At 42.5% G+C, this 25,688-nt stretch overlaps 1 protein-coding gene across 1 annotated transcript in view; it reads left to right on the top strand.

The window, feature by feature from the left end:
* Positions 1 to 25,100, top strand: part of WNT1 (Wnt family member 1) — an 84,107-nt gene extending 59,007 nt beyond the window's left edge. Inside the window, exons 2-4 of the mRNA XM_078658254.1 lie at positions 5,937 to 6,190; positions 14,847 to 15,112; positions 22,884 to 25,100. Coding sequence (XP_078514380.1) covers positions 5,937 to 6,190; positions 14,847 to 15,112; positions 22,884 to 23,372 — 1,009 coding nt within the window. The 3' untranslated portion in view covers positions 23,373 to 25,100. The remainder of the gene's footprint in view (positions 1 to 5,936; positions 6,191 to 14,846; positions 15,113 to 22,883) is intronic.
* The last annotated feature ends 588 nt before the right edge of the window (positions 25,101 to 25,688 follow it).

Here is a 25,688-nt window from a genome sequence, read left to right as displayed (position 1 = left end):
AGTATCTCTTGACACTTAAAATAATGAAAAACATCAGCGTTAACAATCCTGATGCAATTTGTGGGGCAAAATGCTGCATAATTTGAGCTTTGCAACTTAGAACACTGTAAATGTGAAATTCTCACGTTATTCCTAAACCTGGTGCTATGAGGAGGTAGTACCACACCTGGTGGTATTTGTATTTATTGAGTGCAGTTTTATCTCCTAAAATAAGGGACTCACAGAATGAGGTCGATTGTTTCCATTTATCGAAGGGAACCTGGGTAAGTATTTGCCTGGAAGGGATGTTTCTACCTCGTAATTCCTCTTAATCATGTAATTTCCATTCTCAAGTACCTTGAAATATGTGCCATTCTTTAATTTCATAGTAAAAATTATCAGGTCTCTAGAGTACAATTTCAATCTTTCCTTGGAGTGGAGGCATGGAGTTATTTCCATCGCCTGACTTCGTGCATGGTTGAATAGGGCACCTTGTCGCAATGTGAAGCATGTGTCATACATGAGATTCTGAGCAATGTGCCATTTAGTATGCACTAACGCAGCACTTAGGCCTGCTAGTGCAAATGTTAAGAAAAACTGGAGGGAATATTAGCACTTCCATGCAATGTCAAATGGAGCACTGTGAGCAGCCTCAATGTGGTTCCAGTGGGCAGTTGTCAGCCCTTAAAATCAGTCTTTGTATATGTTTTTCCAAATAGTGGTGACTGCTTAAGCCCACTCCGATTACTAGGCAGTAGCTCGTGCAGCTGCAGTATCTCTCAAAATACCCATAGGTAGGTATGGTTACAAATTGTGTGTCAGGCATTTGGGAGCTAGTCATTGGTTCCTACTGTTGTGTAGGGGTTGCAAAGACCAAATCGACTTTGTGGTGAAACGAGAAGTCCACCGATAATGTTCGAACAGCTCAAGCATGGTAAAAGATTTTGAAGCCAGAATGGTACTGAAAGCAGGTGTGTGACTTTGAGGTGTGGGGGGAGAACGTTTAGGATGTGACAACCCCTAAATAAATGCATTCTTGGCTTGGTAGTTGGGCCTGGGAGTCCTGAGTTGGGTCTACCATCTCTGTGTCCCTTTTTCGCACCCTGAGCTGAGAATGAAAAACAAAACAAAGGCCTTTGATATAAACGCTGAATTTCAAAATGTGAAACTAGATAACCTGGAATCAATACTGGCATTCCTGCTTGTTCAAATTGTGTGATTCTAGGCAAATATTTCATTTCACAGAGCCTCCTTTTTCTTTATTATCACATATGAGCACGCTTTTCAATACTTGAGTTCTGGGATGCGCTGTAGAAATACCTCTCATATTTGAGTTAACAGACTGCAAAGTTGCTCCATCTATATGAAGAATCTAGGCCAAGCTTCTGGTTTACATGCCCACTACTTGCCTATTAGTTCACCCATGGCATTGCCTTTGGGGGACAACCTGTGAATGTTTCTAAAAACTATCACTTTTAATAACTGTCTGTCTTTGCAGTGATATGATCTGATGTACTAAAGTGAAAGGCTTCTGTATCTTCAAGAAATACACTTTTTTGAATTTTGAAAGGGATTGTATATTTTGTTTTGCATTAGGATTGCAGCACGATATACATACCAAATGTTTTTGTGACTCGGCTCATGCACGTTCTCTTACAGTCAAGCCAGAGTCTTGACTCAGCTCTGGGTAGCCTGCCTGCTCTCCTCTATGCGTGACTCATACTTAGTACATGAGACCATCAGTCACGTGATAAAATGTTTTGTAAAATGGGCGGACTAGAAACATGGAAACCTGCCCACAAGCACATATTTGACAACTCTACCATCAGGGCTTCTTGCAGCAGAGAACAAGAGTGTGTACAATGAAAATGCTTTCAAAATAAGCAATCCCATGACAGAGACTCCAGATTATTGTGTTGTGCATGACTGCAGTCATGAGTTAGCAGGGGGAACTACCAGACCCGAGTTGAACAGCCAGTGGTGTAGCTTCAGAGGGGTCTGTTTGGGGTGTGATTAGGATTGTGACATTCTTTAATGCATGCTTCATTTGGTAGTTGGGCCTGGGGGTCCTCAGTCGGGTCTGCCATGTCTTGTCAGTTTTTCTCTCTGTTCTCATTTCACTAAGAGGTTTTGACTTGTTCATTTTTTGGATCAGGAGCTTAACTATACACACTGTCCAGCTTACCAAAAAGTAGTAAATCTGCACCTAATGACCTACTCCTTGAATGGGTGAAAGTTTACTTCTTTTTAGAATTCACAATTATTGGCAGTAGTAGGCTTGTGCCAGTCTCAAGTTTCCAGGCATACTCCTGGAAATCAAACACCCAAAAGGTGATCTGATGAATGCTGAAAATAGCCTTAGCACTAGCAATCTTTTGGAGTAGCATTCTAACCAGCGTTTTTCACTCACTGCTCCACTCTAGACTAAGGTCCACCTAATGCAAATCAGTACTGACCCTGTTACTCGTGGAAACGGTCCATCCTAAAGTTTCATCATCTCAGCCCACCACACTTCAGTCTGCTGCTTTTTTGCCTGGAAATTTGAGATTCACACTCCCCTGAATCTCACTGACTAAGCTGTGCCCCTGACTGAAAGGGTAGGATGTCTAGGGCACTGATGCCGTAATACCAGCAGAGCCTTAGATAGCGATGGGTTTACATTTGGCTAGTATTTAATGATATATTATTGATCCTGTCTGTTGTGCAGTTGTGGATGTTTGGCCCTTCTGCAAGTGCAGATGGTGTTTGGTGGCTTTCAGCTCTTGCTATGAGCACTACTAGTCTGCAATGGCATAGCTAGACATTTTGCCACCTGTGGCGGTCTCTGCGGCAGCTGCCCTGCGATGGCCACAGGTAAGAGCGGGGGGCGGAGGCTGCCCCCAAAACTCATGCCACCCGGGGTAGACCGCCCCCATTGCTAGTCTGCAATCACAGATAAATACTGGATACCAGATCAGGATGGACAACAGATAATACTGCTATTCAAGAAAGCATCTGAAGGGACAATCCTTGGTTCTGATGAGAAATTTGTTGTAGATATGGTGTTTTCCAGTCCCAAGACCGATATGTTGGAGATAGATGTTTAAGTGTGAACTCGCCAATTACTGGACTAATTTGGAGTGTGAGGGCGTAGTTTGAGCAAAAATGCAGTGAACTAAGGACTCCAGTAAAATCTGACAAGATTGCAGCAGTGGTATTGGATTTTCCATTTTGGGGTAAAGCCAGTCCTTGGAGCAAAGCTGGGCGCCTTCTAAAATGGCTTCGGGGCTTTGTGAATCTCAGTGACATTTGATGCAGGATATGTGATGCGGATGACATTACCATAGCACATAATTTGCCATTGGCATTACATCACAACACTCTTGGTACTCTGGGGATGCATTTACAAAGTGTTTGATGTTTCAATCACAGACTGGACCTTCATTCAGGTTGTGAAGGTGTGATTTTAGTAATGTGCACTGGTGTGTTCTTATTTTAGGTGTATATGACGTCTTCCATGAGTTGTGGGTGAATATGTTGGGCTTTGATTGGTGAGACCAGAGAACTATATCCCATCACATACAGATCTTCTAGGATGGTATGAATACCAATTGCCTGGCAGAAGTACCTGTCTGTAAGACAACTCTTGACAGCAATTGATGCAGGGGTTACTAGCTGCCATTTAATGGCACTGCTGGGCTTTGCTTTATAATTAGCACATCCAGCTCTGATTTCTACCGTAGTGCAGCTTTTGGAACTAAAAGTCTCTGTCTTTCATCCCATTATATCCATATCACCTACCTTCACTCTACGACATACGGAATGACTCTGTGTCACTCTAATTGCACCGGCTATTTTCGTGCTCTTGAGTGTTTTTTAGGCTCACGCCCGCAGCGAGCACCACTTTCCCAAGAAACAAGCACGTCTACTGCCACTTTCACTTATACTATAATCAGTGCTTTAACCCCTTCCATGCTCATGACGAGCTGAGCTCGTCATGAGTTGCGCCGCTCGCATGCTCATGACGAGCTCAGCTCGTCATGTAACGCGGTTATTTAAAAAATGCAGCACAGCGCGAAAAAAGCCGCCGCACGCATGCGGTTAAACACAAACTTAGACGTGCTGGCACTTACTACTCGTAGTATCTGTTGTCTCCTTAGAAATGCCGGTTCTCGCCCATTAAATGCATTGCAGCAGAGCTGAGAAGTGCAGCTACTCGCACTTTTAAATTAAATAAGTCGGCACCGGACAGTACTTGTCTATTTAAAGCACTGACTATAATGGGTCTGAAAACATAAGGGACGTTTACAAACTTAAAAAGGAATAGTAACTACCCCAGGATGTTAAAGAAATGTAAAGAAGCATGCATTCATTTTCGGATTGTTGGAAGAGTATAAGAAACATGGGGGCATATTTACAAGCCCCTATCACCACAGGAACGTCACTTTCAGTGATGTTGTGAAGGCGATAGGCCTTGCCTTATTTATAAGGCAGGATTAAGCCACTTAATGTGGCTTAACCCTGCCTTGTAAATGAGGCACCCTTTCACGTTGTGTTTAGCATGAGAGGGGAAGGCAGTGTGTGTTGCGGTGGGTGTTCCACCGCAACACCCATTGATTTTGATGCTGCCCCTTATTTACAAGGGCAGCGTAAATAGAAGGCAGCACCAAAATTAAGACCAGGGAAAACCTGGTCTTAAACAGGCGAAACAAGGACAAATGCTTTATTTCTCCTTATTTTTGCTGTTTCCATGTGTGCTGCGTTGTGCAGCACAGCTGAAAACAGCAAAAGGTCAATGATTGTTTATGTGAAGGAAGGTACCCCTTCTTGCACATAAACAATCATTTAAAAAATGCAGTTTTGCAACTTCTATGTGTGCTGCATTAAGTAGCACACATAAAAGTCACAAAGCGGCATTTAAAGATTGTTTATGTGCAGGAAGGGGTACCTTCCTGCACATAAACAATCTTCCCGTCAACACAGGCACCCTTGTACTATGGTGCAAGGGTGCCTGCGTTGGCGCTAGGCAGATAAAGTTAGCACCAGCGCAGAGGTAAAAGCAGGGCTGCACCATATTCTAGTAAATATGGTGCAGCCTTGTTTTTCTAAAGTGACGAAGCGTGTCGTTAGCCTTCTTGGCTTAAGGATACGCTTTGACACTTTATTGTAAATATGCACCTTGATTTCTCATAATGTTATGGTTTCTGCAGCCAATCAACCAATCTATCAGGGAATTGTAATCGCGCTACTGACCAGTGAGGGTCTCACGGCGCTGTGGGGTGGGAGGGGGATTAATCTGCTCCGTTCGGTTGAAGAGCCAGGTCTTGAGTGTTTTCCTGAAGATGTTCAGAGAGGGGGCACGTCTGATGTCGACCGGGAGCTCGTTCCAGGTCTTGGCTGTGATGTGGGAGAAGGCCCTTCCGCCCGTTCTGGCTCTGCAGATGCGTGGGGTTTCGGCAAGGGCAAGGTCGGCGGATCGGAGGTTTCTCTTGGGTATTTGGAAGGAGATTCTCTCATTGAGTTATTGGGGTCCGATGTTGTGGAGGCATTTGTAGGCGTGGATAAGTATCTGAAAGGTTATTCTATTCTTGACGGGGAGCAAGTGGAGGTCTTGCGGGTGTTGGGTGATGTGCTGCTACAGAGGGATGCTGAGGACGAGTCTGGCTGCAGTGTTTTGTATGGTCTTCAGTTTACAGAGTAGAGACTTGTTGATTTCGATGTAGAGGGTGTTTCCGTAGTCTAGTCTGCTGGTTATGAGTGTGTGGGTGACGTTTTTTCTTGGTTTGAGGGGGATCCATTTGAAGGTCTTGCAAAAAATGTGGAGGGTGTTAAAACAGGTGGAGGCGACGGCATGGAAAGGGAGGAGTCGATTCGAGCCCCATAATACCATCTTTCTAATGTATGACACAATGCTAATGGGTAGTGTGTAGGCGTGTGGGAGCATCGCACTGACCTTAATTCCATTTCTGTGCCTCCAGGGGGATCGTGAACGTGGTCACCTCCACCAACCTGCTCACGGACACCAAGAACGTGCAGTTGGTACTGGACCCCAGCCTGCAGCTGCTGAGCCGGAAACAGCGGAAGCTGATCCGCCAGAACCCCGGCATCCTGCACAGCGTCAACAGCGGCCTCCAGTCCGCCATGAAGGAGTGCAAGTGGCAATTCCGCAGCCGTCGATGGAACTGCCCAACAACTGGGGGCCACAACATTTTTGGCAAAATAGTCAATAAAGGTAGGTTAGACTGTAAAGACTAGTCCATTAAAGGTTCTCTGTCCTCATGGATAAATTCAATTTCAGCATATATTTTAACAAAAAGTAAATCACCAGTAACAATGTTTTTTAACTATAGTACTTGTTATAGGCTGCCAAAGCCAAATCTGAGCCATCACAGGGAACTTAAACCAGGACATTTAACATAAGGTGAAAATATATTGTGCATGTTATTTGATAATACCACAGCTAATGCTCTCTCGCAAGAAGTAAGCAATGTGCATATGGGTTGGAAAGCTACACAGGACTCCGACTGGAAAATTAGCCTTTTAGACAATGGACACATAGGTACAGCAAAACCAGATTAGCACAAGACTGGCATGAACATGAGACTGTAGTGGCGGCTCCTACGCTAAGGCGGGGGAGCGTCGCCCCACTGCTTTTTAGCAGTGAAACAAAGGAATATTACATACATATATATATATATATATATATATACACACATATATATATAAAAACAATATTTAAATAATTTAAAAACAATGACACTAATATTATTACCAATAATTTTTGCCATTACTACTACACGCACAATGCACACTGGGAGTAGTAGTTTATGATTGCAGCCACGTGATGCACCCATTTAAATTTAGCTCGAAAACACCTGGGCGCTTGCTAGTCCAGTCGTGAACAAGGCATGACGCCGAAACGTTGACTCTTAGGACTTTTCTGAAGCAGGCGCCCTTTTCTCTACTCTGGAAATAAAGCCTGTTACCACTGCACAGGGCCTCACTTTGTTTGCTTGCCAAGATGGTGTTGGGGGCCACCCTGTGCCCTTTCCATGAGCTCCGTTTACAGGGAAACGCCTGGAGGCGGTTTGTGTAATATATATATATATATATATATATATATATATATATATATATTCTTTACCACACCAAACTTTTCCATTCAAAGAAGGCGCTGACTCCGTGAATCTCAGTTCAAAACGTTTTTATTCCATGTTCAGTTGCTGCTCAGACGCCTTTCGGCGGCTTACTCCCGCCTTGCTCACTAACATCTGTATTGCTAAATCATTGCTTCTTTATACATGTTAAGTAAGTCATGTGATACACTTATCTGCCATTTGACTGGCTGTTACTATGTTACACATGGACCCACCCCGTGAATTACCATAAACCAGTTAGTGACTTGCACATTTCATTGTTGCCATGTTAGTCTTTCTTCACTAGTTATATTTAACATTTATTAAGACAACCACTTTTACTTTACAAATTATAATAAATTATAATAAAACTTCCCATTGCCAAATTTTTTTTTCTTTTTTTTTTTTTTAAATACACAATTTAACCAAATAAACACAATTGATATTGCCCCTTAAAAAATGTCATTATTCACGTTATACCTCATAGACTGAGTCTGTTTTTTATAGTTTTTCGTTTCGGCATACTAATCCCATGAGTCTCGGCATGTGCCTATCCAATCCACCCATGTTAACCTGTGCTCACAATTTGACATGTGTCGCTCTGTAATTGGAGGCGCAAAGTTGCGCTCCTGACACAAAGGTTTCCCTGGTTTAGGAAGCCGGTGATTAGTGTGTTACTAACCATTCCGCTGAAACTTTCCATGACACGTGTGCTCGAGGTGAGTGTTTGATCTGTGTCATCGTGTCTGCTGGTATGATCGCTTGAAATACGGCCAGTATATTCTCACTTTTCAGTGCTTAAAGCCGTCATAGCGAATCACTCACTATATTGAAGTAGAACCCGGCAAGTGCCTATAACGGTTTACCAACGAGGTGTTTCATAGGACCCAAAGTGAGACCGTAGGGAGTGCATGCCCTAACAGGGAGGGGGGTGGTTATTACTGGGATTTACCGGAGCCGTGCTGTTTCAAACAAGGGGATATGCAAAAGTATAATGGCGGGAGGCTGTTGGGTGTGGTACCGTAAAGTGTGTAACTTCACTGGAACTGTTAACATGTACAGTATAAATCGTGAGTGTATAATGCTTGGAGCATCAGATGGTTATGAGTGGTACTGGGGGAAGGGAAGGAAGGAAGAACATATCAATTAACCATTTAAATATGGACACTTAAAGCCTCATCCGCGTTTAAACCTGACGGGATTTTGGAGTTTAGGAGAATAATGTACCTAGACTCCAGGCGGCGTAAAGCTAATTTGCGATTTCCGCCTCTGACATTTCTGGGTATGCTGTCAATGACAAAATACGTAAGTCCTGTTGCATTGCCACCATGGTTCTCGTGGATGTGTCTAGCTACTGGGTAAGCTGGATCTTCATTTGCTATTGCACGTAAGTGCTGCAAAATTCTTACGTGAGCAGGGTGGATAGTTGATCCCACATATCTTTTAACACATTCACAGGTGAGCACGTATACTGCATACTCAGTTTTACATGTGTAGGCTTCCCTAATTTTGTAAGGGAAGCTTCTGAAAGGTACATCCACATTTGCAGTGTTTTTACCATGGTTGCAGGCTTTGCACTTGCTGCATTTTCTGAATCCTTTCTGTGATTGAAACCAGTCCCTTGGTTTTTTGGATTTTACAGCAGGGGCATTACAGACTAATTCACTACGCATCGACTTGGCTTTTCTGAATGTTACTAGGGGTGTTTTGCCCACCATCTGACCTATTGTAGGGTCATTGCGGACAAGCGGCCAGTGCCTAGTTAGGATTTTGCGGAGATTAGCATGGTACCGGTTGAATCCTGTTATCAACCTAGGTGGTTGCCTCTCTTGTTTGCCATGCAATTTCTCCGTTACCTTTGGGAACAACAATTCATTCCGGGTCTTTTTATTACACTTAGCTTCTGCACTCTTGCACGTTTTGGCCGTGTATCCCCTTTGCAGTAGTCTAGAGAACAGGTTCTGTTTGGCTTCCTTTAATCCCTCATTTGTGCTACAATTACGTGTCATTCTTAGACATTCTGCATAGGGGATTGATTGTTTTAGTGGCGTGGGGTGAAAGCTATGGGCGTGCAAAATTGCATTACCTGCTGTTGGCTTACGGTATGTACGGGTTTGAATTTTATCATGTTCAACATACAGTTCTAGGTCTAAAAACTGAATACTTTCTTTGCTAGTGCTGCAGGTAAACTTCAAATTCAAAGCATTTTCATTTAAGCTTTCAGCAAATTCCATCGCACTCTCCACACTTCCCTCCCACAAAATGAAAATGTCATCAATGAATCTTTTATATATGATCACACTGTTGGTCATAATTTGTGGGTATAGTGCCCATAGTACCTGCTCCTCCCACCAGCCCATATGTAGATTCGCATAGCTGGGGGAGAAGCAAGTACCCATGGCCGATCCTTGAACCTGTTTGTAGTGTAATCTGTCAAAAATGAATGTATATATATATATATATATACATATATATACACACATATATATATAAAAACAATATTTAAATAATTTAAAAACAATGACACTAATATTATTACCAATAATTTTTAAATTACCAAATAAAAACACTTATTCAAAGTAAACTAAAAATAAAATATAAAGAAAATTGCTAATATTTTTCTAAATAATATAATTATTAAAGATTTTTTTTTAAACTTAAAAAAATAACAACAATCAAAAACATAAATAACACTAGCAAAAGGTTTTCGAATGCCACTCAAATCCTAATAACAATAGGAAAAGTGTTGGACTTTGGTGAGGTTGGTTTTAATATTTCCACAATTAATCTAAGCAACAGTGTGAAAAGTGCTGGACTTTGGAGGGAGCAGATTTTTTATTCCCACTCCAACATAAGCAAAAGCCAAGAAAATGTTAGACTTTGCAGGGCTTAGATTTACTATTCCCACTCCCAATATAAGTAACAGTACGGAAAGTGTAGGACTTTCGTGGGGTTATATTTATTATTTCCACTCCCATTTAAGCAACAGTAGGACACGTTTTCTAGTTTGGAGGGGTTACATTTTCTATTCCCACTTCAACATAGGCAAAAGCAGGGAAGGTGTTGGCCTTTGGAGAGGTTAGATTTATGAATCCCACTCAAATCAAACCTAAGCAACAATAGGAAAAGTGTTGGACTTTAGTAGGGTTAGATTGATTATTTCCACTACAATATAAGCAACAGTAGAAAAAGTGTTGGACTTTGAAGGGGTTAGACTTATTATTCCCACTTCTATCTAATCAACCGCAGGGAAAGTATTGGAATTTGAGACATTTAATTTACTAATCCCACAAAATCTAAGAAACAATAGAGAAAGTGTTGTGTTCTATAGGGGTTACGTTTTTTATTTACACTCCAATCTAAGCAACATCAGGGAACATCTTCAACTTTGTAGGGGTTAGATTTACTATTCCAACTCCAGAATAACCAAAAGAAGGTAAAATGTTGTAGTTAGGAAATGTTAGATATACCATCCCAATTCCTAATAATAAAAAAAGATTAGGGTACACAACATACACTTATTAAAATATATTCAAAATAAGAAATATATGCTTTATAAATAAATACCATTTAATAATACAAAATTTAACAAACAAAAATCAACAAAAAAAATTAAATAAATTCACTTCCTTCCCTAATAATCAAAGAAGGCACAACTTCCATCCCAATTTTATTTTAAAATAAAAGAGTAATAACAATAAAATAGTAAATAGTGCAACAATAAAATAGTCAATCAATTCAAAGCTTTATTTCGCATTTGATTAAATGCATAAAAGTACTTAGATAAAAAACGTCATATAATGCATACTACGAACCATGAGATACAAGTACAATTACAGTGCAGGTCAGGATAAAATGCAAATTAAAATTAAGCTGTAAATTAATAAAACTATTAGCCCAAATTTCATGTGCTGAGTCAATACAATTAAATACCAGAAATTGACAATACATGGGGATAAAAACAAAAAATTAGAAACAGAGTTTATTGCAATCAGGAGACAATTAATAAATTCATATGTGCTGGATGCAGATCTGGCCGAGGTTACGAACTTAGCATATTAGCTAATAAACATTTAATTGGTTCATAGGTACAAAATGGGACTGCAAATCTAGCTGGCATTACAAACTTGACTCAGTGGACAGGTAAAATAGTCATTAAATTAAACAAATACAATTAAAACCAACATTAAACAATAAAAACAAATTTTACAAAGTTTACCAATCACCTATCAATAAATTACCAATTAAATAAAAGACAACAAATGATTTATACAACAAATAATCAGTTAAATAATTTTCATAATTAATTACTAATTACATAACTTGCCACCCTATTCCCCTACAAACCCAACAACCCAGTACTAAAGTATAAATTAGTAATGAAACTATAGAAAAATAAAATCTACATTAAAAATCACAAAATAATTTAAATAATTAAAATAACAAACAATTCATTTTACATTATTAATTACCAATGAGATATATAATTAACATAACAAATAAAAAATGTATAATTTAAATAACTTCTCAACCAATTCCCATACAAACCCAATCACCCATTATTAAATAATACAGGACTAATTGAATATATAAAATTGTAATTAGACATTACAAATTACAAACTACACAACAAATGTAAAACAATTATATTAATACCACTAGGGCCTAAAATGAACATAATAACAAATATATATATTACTTAATTAAAAACCAGTATTCATTAAAACTTTCTTAAAGTAAACAATATTTTATACACTATTTTAAAACAATATTATATACATAAAAGAACGATTTTCATACCTTCTATATTCTGATCCTCTGTAGTGTTGACAGGGTATTCATGCAACTCGATATTTTTGAAACAAGAATCTTGTCATTCACTGCCATACTTTATTGTTTATCAAAAGGAAATCCCAAAAGTGAGCGTTTGTTTTTTGTTGGAAAACAAAATGATTGTGGCCATGACTCGATAGGAGTTGTTTCTCACAGCCTGGGGTCATTATTCCAACTTCCTGTTAGGAACTGCTTTGCTTCCCTGTTGGTATCAAACAAGAAAAAATGCTGTCTATCCTCAATAAGGCAATAGTCTGACGTTCACTGACCAACGACCCAATGTCCGCTGGGCTGTCGTTCAAAGGCTTTCATCTGTGAAGTCAGCAGCAGCACCACAGGCAGAAACACAGTGGTTCCTCCAACTCTAAATAGAGTACGAGAACTGCAAGTTTGGCAGACGGGGTACTCCATCATCTTTGTGATAAGGCACCCTTAGCAACAAATTCTAAATAAGCCTGTAAGTAAATTAGCTGAGATGTGTGTGAGTCTCAGAACTGGAAAAGCAGGATTGAGTGGATCAGGACTGAGGTGCATTTGAAGAGATGGTCATGGGTCTTGATATTTAGTACAGGATGCTACATGTAAATACTGAAGCACATTCCCTGAGATGTGTGCAGGCCTGGACACTTAGAAGAGAATGCTGCCAGACAGAACAGCGAAACCATAATAAATTAAGAGAAAATAGGAGGTGACACTAAATAGATCATTTTTTATTTATTGTTAGGTACCCAGTATTGCCCTGAAGAAAAACCCTGAAATATAGAAAGGGTTTGGAAACGCGTCGGCATCTTCATGGAATTTATTCCATATACCCACTAAAGGCATATTACTCAACACTGTCTATATTGAGCAGACCCAGTTTAAGCAAGAGTACGAATAGCCTGGCGAGGGAATGGTCCTAAAAATGTATGAATGAATTATGAATAGGACTATTTATGTTTAAAGTTCTGGTGTACTTATGTATGTAATGATGTTAATGATCTATAACCAATTATAATTGATTCTGATGTTCGTCACAGTATCGAATGTTCAAATTATATTGCTTATGATTTGATTTTGTTTAGTAAATTTGCAATTTGGTGTTTTTTGAATTTGACATGCCTTAAAATGTAACTTCTCGAAATTTATATGGAAGTAACGTATATGACCAATGCATCGGTGCCTCAGAATTAATTAATCGAGGTACTGAGTCTGCCAAAAAATAAAGAGCAGATTAATGAATTCGGGACCAGGTCTCCTTCTATTTGCAAAGTTTAATTGTCCTTCCTGGTCACGTACGGACAAGACCCCCCTAGTGTTTAAAGCCAGACAGAACAGGACAGAGTTGGATTGGCAGAGATGAGAGCAGGTTGTGTACTTAGAATATTATGCAGCCTGCTGGATCAGAGGTGCATTGGCAGAGAGCTATCTGATGGTCTCAGTATTAAGAGGATGCTGCAGGCCATGTCTGAAGCGCATTGGCAGCATGGTGTATTGGTCTTAATACTTTGAGGATGCTACAGGTTAGCACTAAGAAACTTTGGAAACAACTTGTGGGTCTCTATACTTACCAGAGGATGCTGCATGTTAGGGTCAGAGTGCATTGCCAGAGATGGCTGTTGGTTTCCATACATAATAGAGGATGCTGCTGGTCATGGCTGAGGGCATAGAACATGCTGAAGATACGAAGAGAGGTGCACTGGCAAAGATGAGGTTGGGTTTCCATAGCAGAAGATCCTGCAGGTCAGGACAGGGGTGCACTGGAATAGATGAGGAAGGGTGCAGTGGCAGATATATTTATGAGCCTCAATGGGTAGTGAAGGATGCAGCAGATCACTTCTGAGTTGCCTTGGCAGAGAAGACAAAGAGCCTCCATACTCAGCAGAGGATGAGAAGATCAGTAGTGAGGGGTATTGTGGAAGTACATGGGTCTCCATACTCTGCAGGGGTGCATTGCAGAGATGAAGGGAGTCTCTATAATTAGCATAAGTTGCTGCGGGTGCATTGGCAGAAGGGCAACGGCAGATGCATGTGAGTATCAGTACTTTGGAGGTGCTGCAGATCCGGACAGAGTTAACCATTAGATATGAGGGTGGGTCTCAATGCATAGCGAAGGTGCTACAGGTCAGGACTTAGGTGACTTGGCGGATGCCGTCTGGACCTCAGTTCTTGGCAGGACAGCGCTGAAACACATTGGTAGTTATGACATGCATCTTAACATCTAAAGAATGCTGCAGGCAGGTCAGGGCTGAGGTACATTGGAGACACATGTGTGTCCTAGTACTCAGAGAATGCACTGGTGTGGGCTGGTGAGCAAATGAAGGCGTATACTTGGGGTGTGCTGACGTTAGGGACGGATCCAACAGAAGGAGGGAGTTAGCTGAATGGTAACCGTTTTTAGTTTTGAATGGCTGCATGGCAGGAGCTCGTGCAGGTGGGGTGTTCTGCCCCAGAGGTCTGGGGTAAGGCGGGCCATGACTGTCCTGATGAGGGCAGAGGGTGTGGCCACCAATTAAATGGTGTCAAAGGGGTGGTGCTCAATCATGAGTCCAATTTTGACACAAAGGGGGTTTGCCTTAGGAATGTTTTTGTATAGCTTTTCTGTTTCATATCAAGATTTTAACAAGTGACAAATATATATGTATATATATATATATATATATATATATATATATATATATATATATATATATAGAGAGAGAGAGAGATAGATAGATAGATAGATATATAATGTAGATATGGTATTGTTTATGAAGAGTGTGAGTTTTTACAGATCCAATCTTGTTTAGAATAAATACAGCCTGAGAAATATTTCTAAAAAAAATCTGTAATGGTCTCTGGTCATTATTGAGTTGTCTTTGGGACCCCGAGCTTGCTTGGTGGCCCCTTCCTGCTTACAAGCACTAACGTCTCAATTAATTTGTTTTTCACCTCTTTCAGGCTGCCGGGAAACCGCCTTCATCTTCGCAATCACTAGCGCCGGCGTGACGCACTCTGTGGCCAGATCCTGCTCTGAGGGCTCCATAGAATCCTGCACCTGTGACTACAGAAGGAGGGGGCCAGGGGGGGCCGACTGGCACTGGGGGGGCTGCAGTGACAACATTGACTTTGGAAGGGTCTTCGGCCGCGAATTTGTGGACTCCAGCGAGAGGGGACGGGATCTGCGCTACCTGATGAACCGGCACAACAACGAGGCTGGAAGAATGGTAAGCCGGCTAGCAATGCTCACCTGTGTGATCGTGGCCAGCACAGAGCAGGCTGAAGGAGAAAGCCACTGATGGAAAAGGACCTAATGGGAAAGCACTGTCATCTCCCACTTGACAGCAAGTGGGAGATGTAAGCAGCGGGACAGATGATGATCTATACATGGGTGATATAAAGTAAGAGGTAGGGGATGTATGACGTTACAACGCATACTTATACATCGCATGCCTTTACAACGCGGTATTTACAATGAATACCTTTACAAGGCATAATGCTTTTGGGCGCTGGATAGTGAATAGTTTAATTTACTATTCCAACTCCAGTCCCCGTGGATAGTAGGGAAGGTGTTGGATAGTACATTAAACCTATTCCCTATCCTAGAGCGCCCCCCAGCGCAATGTGTTGTAATGGTTTGCGTTGTAAAAGTTATGCCGTAAAGGCACTGCGTGGTAAAAGTTGCGTTGTAAAGGTTGTTCACCTAGGACCTTGTGAGAAAAAGCTAAAAGAGAAGAAAGGGCAGGTGAGGATGGGCTGAGAGAGCCTTCCTACAGTAACAAATGAACCCACAGAGAGCATATTATTATAATACATGGGAGACTACAATCTCTGCATAAAAGTCCATCTCTAATGTCTTTATTACTGTAGAGTTGTGACATCTCTAATCACCTGTAATACCAAACTGATGCAGTTGCTCAACTGTAATACATTATTACAGTTTAGTTGTAACGTCATAATGTCTGCTACATGACCCACCAGCCAGTGTGAAAAGCAAGTCACAAAGCTTAACTGCAGCTGTAGTTTAAACAAGGAAATGAGACATGGCTTTTCTTTCTCCTGATCTGTTTTTTCTAAAATGAACAGAGATCAGTACTCAGTAGAAAGAAGATATTTATGGCAACATGTTTTTTTTGCATGCTATGGTTCATTACAGGAAAGACAGAAACGCTCTGCATGTTTCTATGCATTCGGATCTACAGCATTTTTTAAATCTGACTGACATTAAACGGATTCTAATATTTTTGCAACAAACTAGCAACTGCATCTTGGTGTGTTTAATTTTGCACTCCAGATTCCAAATGTTATTCTTTACAAATTGCTACCATATGATCTCTTTCACATGAAATAGCTGGACTTAATTTAAGCATTCTTCTATAGGGCTGGTGTACTCCTCGGTCCTTGCAGTATCCTTATAATGTACATCAGTGGATACTTTATCCCATATATAAAATAAAGTACACCCTTTATAATTTACAATAATGTTAGGACAATTGGAGCCCTTACATTGGTGATAGTGGAAGTGCTAAACACAGAAACAATCAACCCCATGGCTATGAGTAATTGAAGCCAGATAATTCAGCATGCATTACTAAAACAAATGTGTGTAAATCAGTTTCGGCCCTAGGAAAAATAAGCCTCCTTTCCTCTGATTGGATATGGCTTAACTGCATCAAATTTCGCGTTGGTAGTCTCCCTTTTATAGATTTATTTTTCTAGTTGCTCTTCATGAAAAAGTGTAACAATAAGTTGGAATGAACTCTGATATACTATGATTGACTCGAAGAAAAGTCTCTTAAATAGAATTTTAAAGCTGCATGTGTGCTACATGGGAAGGTAAGGAAAAATGGGGTTTGGAATCTAACTCCTCCTAGGCAGACTCCTTCACACAAGCCCACAAAGGAAGGCCGGTGTATTCAGCAAAACCATAGAGAGTGGCTGATATCTTTTTTTACTTGTGTTTTCCTGTAGCATTGACAATATCCCAAAAGATGTTAGAGAGTGATTTACACATTTCTTGAGAATATTTCAGTTTGTCTCATGTTGTTAAGAAGTAAATAGGCTTTCAGGTGGGTTTTGAAAGACGCAAGGCTCGGGTCCCATCTTCTCTCCAAGGGTAGGTTTTCCAAATGTGTGTAGCAAAACACGAGAAGCAATATAGTTGTTTTGAACTCTTTCTTTTTCATACCGTTGTGTTTGTAGGTGGAGCATGTTTGTGCTGTGAAGAGGTCTACTTGTTCCTGTTAGGATAATGTTTACATTGAAATACTATGGAGTGTTTAACTTCAGAGCTTTGAAGATTTCACAGGCTTATTTGAAAATGCAACATGCCTGCAAGGGGAACATTTAAAGTTGGATCAGTGCAGTTGTAATGTGATATATTTTCTATTATCTGGAACCATTCCTGCAGCTGCATTAAAAGCTGCATTAAGGGGCTTTCCTGCTTGCCGTGAGTCCAGTGAGTAGATATTCCAAATTAAATTCAGGAGATAACCAGGGCTTGGAAGACTTGTTGAAGTCCTTAGTTGGAATTGGCTGGGATCAATCTCCTAATTGATCTTAGGAGTTTTAGTTAATAATAAACAAGCACCTTACCTTTGGTAAAGCTTTTTCTGGTAAAGACTCTATCTAACCACAGATTCCTCACCTTAGAATATTTCTCAGGCATCAGACTGGATTTGGAAAATCTTGAGCAGTACCTCTGTGTGCTGGTAGGTGGTGCCGAGGTGCTCTCTTGTCAAAGTCATCCACGTCAGAAGAGACGTGCCACCTATATATGTGCCATCCCAGCGCACTGACATCAGTTTCTTTTATGACTATTTCTGCACCAAAAAACATGGAGCCACAACTGAATGATGTGTAATCAGTGTGTAGACTCTAGTAGGAGCTTTTGGGTGAAGAGTCATTTCTCAGATTAGGGAGGACCAGTGTGGAATCTATGATTAGACAGAGTCTACCAGAAAAAGCATTACCCAAGGTAAGTAACTTGTTCTTCTGATAAAGACTTCTTACCACAGATTCCTGAACTTAGAATAGATACCCAAGCAACACCTCCCCTGAGGTGGTTCTGGGAACTGGCTCAAACCAGGAAACCCTGGAGGACCCAACAGGCAAAATGCCCCGCTCGACAGACCTGACTGTTCAAACAGAAGTGCTTTGTGAACATATGGTGTGACACCCATGTAGCAGCCTGGCAGATGTCCAGGACAACAGATACTCCGCAGTTGTAGCAGCTTTGGCCCGGGAGAAATGGACCCGCAAGCCTTCAGAATTCTGCTTCTTAGGTAGTGCATAGCAGATCTTGATGTAAAGTACAATTTATCGAGAAATGATTCTCTTCTGCACAGCCCTTCTTTCTTCTGCTCCTTTAAATCTAATAAAGAGCTGATCATCTACCCGGTGGTCTTTGGTATGATCAATGTAAAAAGACAGCGCTCCTTATGGATCCAGATGGTGGGGCCTCTTCTCTTCCTTGGATGGATGAGGTGGAATTAAAAATGTTGGCACCATGATGTTTTGGCTGAAGTTGAACAGAGTAATCATCGTTGGTAGGAAGGAGGCATGAGTCTGAAGAACCTGTCTGTCCGGGTCACAGCTTGAAGCTCATTGACCCTCCTGGCAATGTAAAGGATACTAAGAAGACCATCTTAAGAGTCAGAACTCTAAGATGACAGCTGTGTAAGGGCTCAAACGAGTAGCCCATAAGAAGCGTCAGGGCCAAATTGAGATCCTATTGGGGCATAATAAAAGGGGTGGGATGGAACTAATGTTGTTAGCCCGTAAGAGAATGTGTCACAACAGGTGACTTAAATAGTGAGGACTGACCGGGCAACCACAAAAAAGCAGAGATAGCAAAAAGATAACCTGTAACAGTGCTCAAGCCAAGGCTTTGCCGGGATAACAACAGCACAACAAACAAACCTCTGACAAGGAGGCACAAAGTGGATCAAAAGGTCGTAAGGAACACCAAGCCACAAATTTGGCACAATGGCAGGTATATATAGTTTTTGTTGAGGAACTCCTGACTGCCAAGATGTCATCAGAAATCTCTGGAGAAAGATAAATGGCATTCAACTGTCACTACTCAATCTACAAACATGGAAGTGAGGTATGCCTACGTCCGGGTGCAGGATTCTGCCCTGCTGTTGTGACAGATGGCCCTCTCAAAAGGGCATCCAGATCTGAAGACAGATGCTCATGGGATACCAAACTCTACTTGCCCAGTCCGAAGCCACTAAGATGTATTGGGCTTGGTTAGACCCAATCTTCATGAGAACCCAGGGCAGGAGCTGTGTGATGACACACATCAGAAAGGAGTACAGGAGTCTTGGGTTACAGTTTAAGTGAAATGCATCTCTGAGCGAGAGCCACTCTGGAAACTCCAACGCTCCGAAGTGCTGACATTGCGTGTTCGCAGCAGGGGAAAATAGATCGAGCCATGGTATTTTTCATTCTCGGAAGAGACCTTGCTCCACCTCTGGATGTAGATGCCATTCATGATCCGCAAGGCATCGACAGCTGAGTTCATCTGTCCTGGCGTTCAGAGATCCCACCAGGTGCTGCACGACCAGGAAAATGTCCTGGCCCTCCAGCTAAATCGACAGTGGTAGAGCCTCCTAACACAAGGTCCACAACCGCACTCCACCCTGTTTGTTGCAATACCTCATGGCTTTGGTGTTGTCCATGAACACCTGAACCAGCCTTCCCTTGAGTGATGGGAGAAAGGCTTTAAATGTGAAGCAGACAGCCCTCAGCTTCAGAAGGCTAAGATGGAGCTGAGATTCCACTGAAGACCAGAGTCCTCTGATCTTATCTCTCCCAGGTGGCCACCCCAACCCAGAAGTGATGTATTGGTCACCACTGTCAGCCAGCAGCGGTCTGTGCAGAAACGTGTGGTGGGGCGGAGCGGGGGTGATGTGGACAGACGACGGAATCAGAATTATTTATTTATTTAATTTTCCCTATTTCATCGCCTGTTGACTAAAGCCAGCTGTCAAGGGAGGTGAAGGGTGAGACCCCTAACCTCCGTAGATGTGCTGCAACCACTGCCGTCACTTTTGCGAACTGGTGAGGCCAAAGGAGAGCACAGGAAACTGGAAATGCACTTGGCATATAGTGAACCGCAGAAAACACATGTGGGACTGCAGGACAGGAATGTGTAAATACTGAAGGGCATTCTGAAGGTCCAACGCTACCATTCAGTCTCCAGGGCAGACAGAACCTGAGCCAAGGTGAGCATCTTGAATTTCTCTTTCTGTGGATAGGCATTGAAAGGGCGAAGATCTAGTATAGGGCCTCTGTCCTTTTTCGGCACAAGAAAGTAGTGGGAATAACAACGACGTCCTACTCCTGATGCTGGCACCCTCTTGATTGCTCCTTTGGCCAGCAAAGCCTGCACTTCCTGACGGAACAAGAGATGGTGTTCTGTCAACCGTTCTGTGGATGGCGGCAAGGATGGCAGAGTTTCCCAAAACTTCCCCCACTTTCTGATTTGGAACACCCACTTGAATGAGGTTACCGCTTGCAATTGGGGAAGGTGGTGCTTGATCCTGCCAATGAGATGGATATTTTTGTTTTTAGGGCCCACTAAAGAGGTTTGGAGCCTAAGGTAGCAAGAGACGCTGTTGATTGGACAGTGTGCTGGGTGTAAGTTCCAGGTCCTCTGTGCGAACCATGTCCCTGGCTACAAAAGGAATGAGAAACCTGCTGGGCTGGGTGTAAAGATGAAATTGTGGACTCACAGAAGGGGTGTAAAGAAGTCTTGTTATCAAGAACCTAGCGAGAGGCTTCTGGATCTGGCAGTGATTCAACTCTCCTTTAAGAGCTTGAGTGCTGTGTGCGCCTTATCGCCAAATATGCAGGAGCCGTCAAAGACCATGTTTATGAGGGAAGATTGGACATCTCCTGAATACGTAAACAACGTCCCTAATACCTAATGTCTGGAATATTAATAAGTGAGGGGCACACAATCAAGGTAAAAACATATGTTCACCACACAGTTAACAGAATATATTGCAAATGTCATTTACAAAAATATATCAATTAAAAATTAAAAAGGTCAAACCAACAACTGATCATAATAATTGCTTATTATTATGATCAGTTGTTGGTTTGACCTTTTTAATTTTTAATTGATATATTTTTGTAAATGACATTTGCAATATATTCTGTTAACCGTGTGGTGAACATATGTTTTTACCTTGATTGTGTGCCCCTCACTTATTAATATTCCAGACATTAGGTATTAGGACGTTGTTTACTTTTTCACTTGACTTACCCAGTCCCTATTGTCACAATAGTAGGGTTCCTCCCTCTTTGTTGAACATAGAATACATCTCCTGAATACCCCATCGACCTCAGCCAGGCATGGTGGCAAAGTGCCACCATTGAGATGATTGGTGCTAATGGTGTTTAGTACGCCCTGATTGGTGAACTTTGCTGCATCCCCGCATTCTACCAGTGCTTGGTTCAAGATAGCCCGGCCCTCTTCCGAAAGCATGCGCAGCAGCTGTGCAACCAAGTCCCACAATGCATGGGTATATCAGCCCAGAAGGCATGTGGTGTTCACCAATTACAATATCAGGCTTGGGGAAGAGAAAAAACTCTTCTCAAAGGTATCCAGCCTCTTTGATTCCCTGGTAGGGAATGCACTCCAGTGAAATGTGGCTGTCGAGGCCTGTACCACCAGGCTCTTGAGAGAGGGATGTTGGGTGAGGAAGACCAGGCCTCCGGGGGGGCAGGGTGGTAGTAACGGGCAATCATCATGTGCAATGTATTCCGAGCAGGGTTTAGCCCAGGCCACCATGGGAACCTTAGTGAGGGCCTCATTAAATGGGAATAGGGACTCCGCAGTGCTTACCCCTGGTTGAAGCACCTCTATCAAGAAATTGGTGTTGACCTTGATTGGGGGAAGCTGTAGGTGAAGGACCTCCACTGCCCTGCGCATTACCGTGGTGATTGACGCTCCTTCCTCAGGGACGAGGCCTGGTGGAGAAACAGGGCCTGAGTCTGGTGAGGTGTTGAGGTCACTGACAAAGCCAAGTTCCTCAATCCAATTTTCCTCCTGGTAGGGAACATCCTCCAGGGGGTCATAGCCCTCTTCATTATCATCCCCCCTCTGAGAAGGTGGGGCTACCCAGGGCAGCAAGTCCAGGACAGGTTGACATGGTCCAGTCAGCATCGGTATAGACGTGGAGCAGCATTGTCTTGGAGTCAGAGAGGACAATAGGGTCCTCTTCAAGTGGTGTTGATAGTGCCAGAAATGCGCAGAGAGAACTGGGAATGGTGTAGGTGTTGGCGCAGTGGAACAGTTCCAGAGAGTTCAGCTGGCGTCTGAGGCGCACCAGCACAGTGGTCACCCGGCAGGGGCACATTACGGCTCTGTGGGGCCCAAAAGCATGCCAGAGGGAGTCAGCAGCCCAAAGATGGAATGCATGGAGTCATAGAATTCCTTGAGTCGAGATGGGGTAGCTCCAGGGAACTTGCAGAAACTAGGAGCAGACCCAGCCACCGGCTCCACGGGTGGAGAGGTAGAGTGGGGCCTAGAAGTATGGCGCCAACTTGGAGAAGCTGAAGTGCACTTTGACCTTTTCTTCTTTGACTTTGGCAACGACGACTTGGAGTGGGATGACAATCATCCGTAGGATTGGTTTACCGAGCGGGGACCGAGATCTCTCTTGGGATCAGGACTAAGAATCGGCATTGTGCCTTCTCTGCCATGCTACAAATCGCTTTGGTGTGCATCGACAAGCAGTTGGCGTAGACCTTTGAGTCGTGGCTTGACCCCGGGCACCAAAGGCAAACCAAGTGTGGGTCAGTAACATAGACTGCAGTAGGATGCTGAAATTTCTGAGGTCATAGAATACTGACACTACCCCTGGAAGAATTCACCATGGTGTATCTAGTAGGCCGAACAATTAACTACTGGTAACTGAGAGAATGTTAAAGCTGACGTACTATTTTACTCATTCCTAATGATTTTCCCACTCTTTATTTCAGACAGTGTTTTCCGAGATGAAGCAAGAATGTAAATGCCACGGTATGTCCGGGTCCTGTGCGCTCAGGACCTGCTGGATGCGACTCCCCACCTTCAGGGCAGTGGGCGACTTCCTGAAAGACCGCTTTGATGGGGCATCCCGTGTCATCTATGGGAACAAGGGCAGCAACCGTGTATTCCGAGCCCAAGGACATCACCTCGAGCCCGAGAACCCCACGCACAAGCCACCTTCAGCACAAGACCTGGTGTACTTTGAGAAGTCCCCCAATTTCTGCACCTATAATGGGAAGACAGGCTCCAGCGGCACCTCAGGACGTGTGTGTAACAGCTCCTCACCTGGCCTTGATGGCTGTGAGCTGCTGTGCTGTGGCCGTGGCTATCGGACCAAATCTCAGCAGGTCACCGAGAGATGTCATTGCACCTTTCACTGGTGCTGCCATGTGAGCTGCTTGAACTGCACCAATACACAGGTGGTGCACGAGTGCTTGTGAGGTGATTTGCAAGAGAGTCAATGATATGCACACTAGACATCTGGGGTGAGAGGCTGCACTACAGAGCGCATCAGAGTCAACGTCCCTACCAACGGCAAAGCCTGCACAGTGCCCTCAACCCACTACAGTATGGACCTAGAGCCAATTGCACCAAGCGTGGGCACAGCAACTGGCACCTTTGAACCTTCAGGTAATCTGGCAAGGGAGCCAAATATGGGCACCGGCCATAAGGCCCGCACTCTCAAATGTAAAGCAATCATGGCAGTGACAGTCACCATGGGCACAACCACTTACAGAATGCCCACACTCTTAAAACTTTGGTGAGGTCTCTCAGCATTGGCACAGGTTGACAATCCATCTAGCAACATTGCTAGAATTTCTGTAAGCCAAAAGCACCGAAGGAGAACCCAACATTTGCATTTACCATTGGCGAGCTGAAATTGTAAATTGTGGTTCATGATCAATTTGTTATATTGTTTCTAAATTCAATTTCAGCTGCATTTCACAAAGTAACAATAGCAAATGGATTGGAAACCACTTCTATGGACACCATTCGTGCCTGGAATTGGAGAAGGCGCTGCCTGTGTCAAGTTAGGACAGCAGCCATCTTCACATTATCAGAACACGTCATTGCTTGCAGCATTAAGAAATAGTGCTGCCCAGAACTAGTTCAACAGCTTGACCAAAACTGAGACCAAATAAGAGCTTTAATCCTTTGAAAGCTTACTGACTCAAAATACATCACCAGCCTTCCATAACAAGCATCTTCAACCCATCTCACTGTATATTTAAACCCATCCTCGAAATAGTGCTCCATCCCTCCTCAAGATACACCTCCTACCTTTTTCAATCAAAATGTCCGGCCCTCTTTAACAAGCACCACTATCCCTCCTCAAAGAACACCTCCATCTATCCTAAAGGTACACCTCCTACTCTTCTAAAACCCTTCCGCTATACACCTTCAAAGAAAATCTCTATTCATCCCAAGGTACCACACATACCCTCCTCAAGCTACCCATCCTACCACTCTGAAAGTACAAACACAACCATTCTCTTCAAGGTCCAACATCCGACCCCCCTGAAGTGACATCTCCAACCATTCTCAAGGGACGCCTCCAACGTTCATCCTTTCAAAGCTCCCATTGCATCTATATATATATATCAAATTCTCTTCAAAGATACTCACCAGTTAACCTCAATTGTCCTCAAAGTCCGTCTCCATCCTTTCTCAATGTACACTTATAATCATCCTCAATCTAATTCTTTAAAATTACTCACATACACCTCTGATACCCAGGACAGAGCGTCCAGAATTCCATAAGTCACACAAGCAGAACTTCTCGAGACCTTCTGTCACAGTATCTAGCATCAACTGTGAAGTTGAATTGGCTCCCTTCATTGAATGCCCTTCTAGAATTCCCCTAGCAACCACAGCATATATTTTATAAACAAATAAAGGCTTTATTATTGGGGATATGTTTTGTAAATGAAAAAATATCAATATCAGCACTCTTCTTTGTAGATAATATGCACTGATAGATGGATATAATTTTCAGGGCATTTTGAAAACAAAATGTATTTATTATGTATTTTTTCAAATAGGGATATACTTATCTCAGAGGGTGAATGAAGACAGACATCTTTAGGCTGAACCCAAACTGCATTTTTCCTACTTTTTATTTTATTTTACAATGTTCTATGTATATGTATGGCTGTTAAAGTACTGTATAGGAGAATTAAAAAATATATTTTTATCCGTAATCATGTGTAAAGAAATGTAAACAATATGTGGGTGCTCACAGGACATTTCCAACAATTACTTCATTGGATCAAGACATCTAAAAAACAGAGAGCTGTTAAAAGTGAGCTCACCAAAACTAAAGATGACCATGTGTTCACAGTACACATGTGACATGGAATCACCAGAGCGAACTGTCAAAACAAACATGCCACTCAAACACGCTCTCTCGCTCTCGAACACAGAATGCAGCAATTCAAGTTTCTCTGGCACTGAACAAGGGATAGTAGGCTGTACAGACCAAAGTTTCCCTTACACGGAACAAACACAGCAGGGAGCAGGGACAGCAGCAGAGGCAGTTGTCATTGCACACACAAAAATACTAGAGCACATAAAGCCGCAGAACTTCCCAAGATTTTGAACCTTAGAATCTTTACCCGCCATCAGGGAAGACCTCAGAAACACATACTCAGGGAGTGAGTGGGATTTGGGTCAGGTCCTTTCAATCCATAGCAGTGGTGTAACAAAACTTGAGGAATGTATGATGTTACAACGCATACATTTACAATGCATGCCTT

The sequence above is a fragment of the Lissotriton helveticus genome, chromosome 1_1 (genome assembly GCF_964261635.1).
Source record: "Lissotriton helveticus chromosome 1_1, aLisHel1.1, whole genome shotgun sequence".
NCBI classification, from domain to species: Eukaryota; Metazoa; Chordata; class Amphibia; order Caudata; family Salamandridae; genus Lissotriton; species Lissotriton helveticus.
Note: the sequence above shows the minus strand (reverse complement) of the source record. Positions and strands in the feature narration are given on the sequence as shown.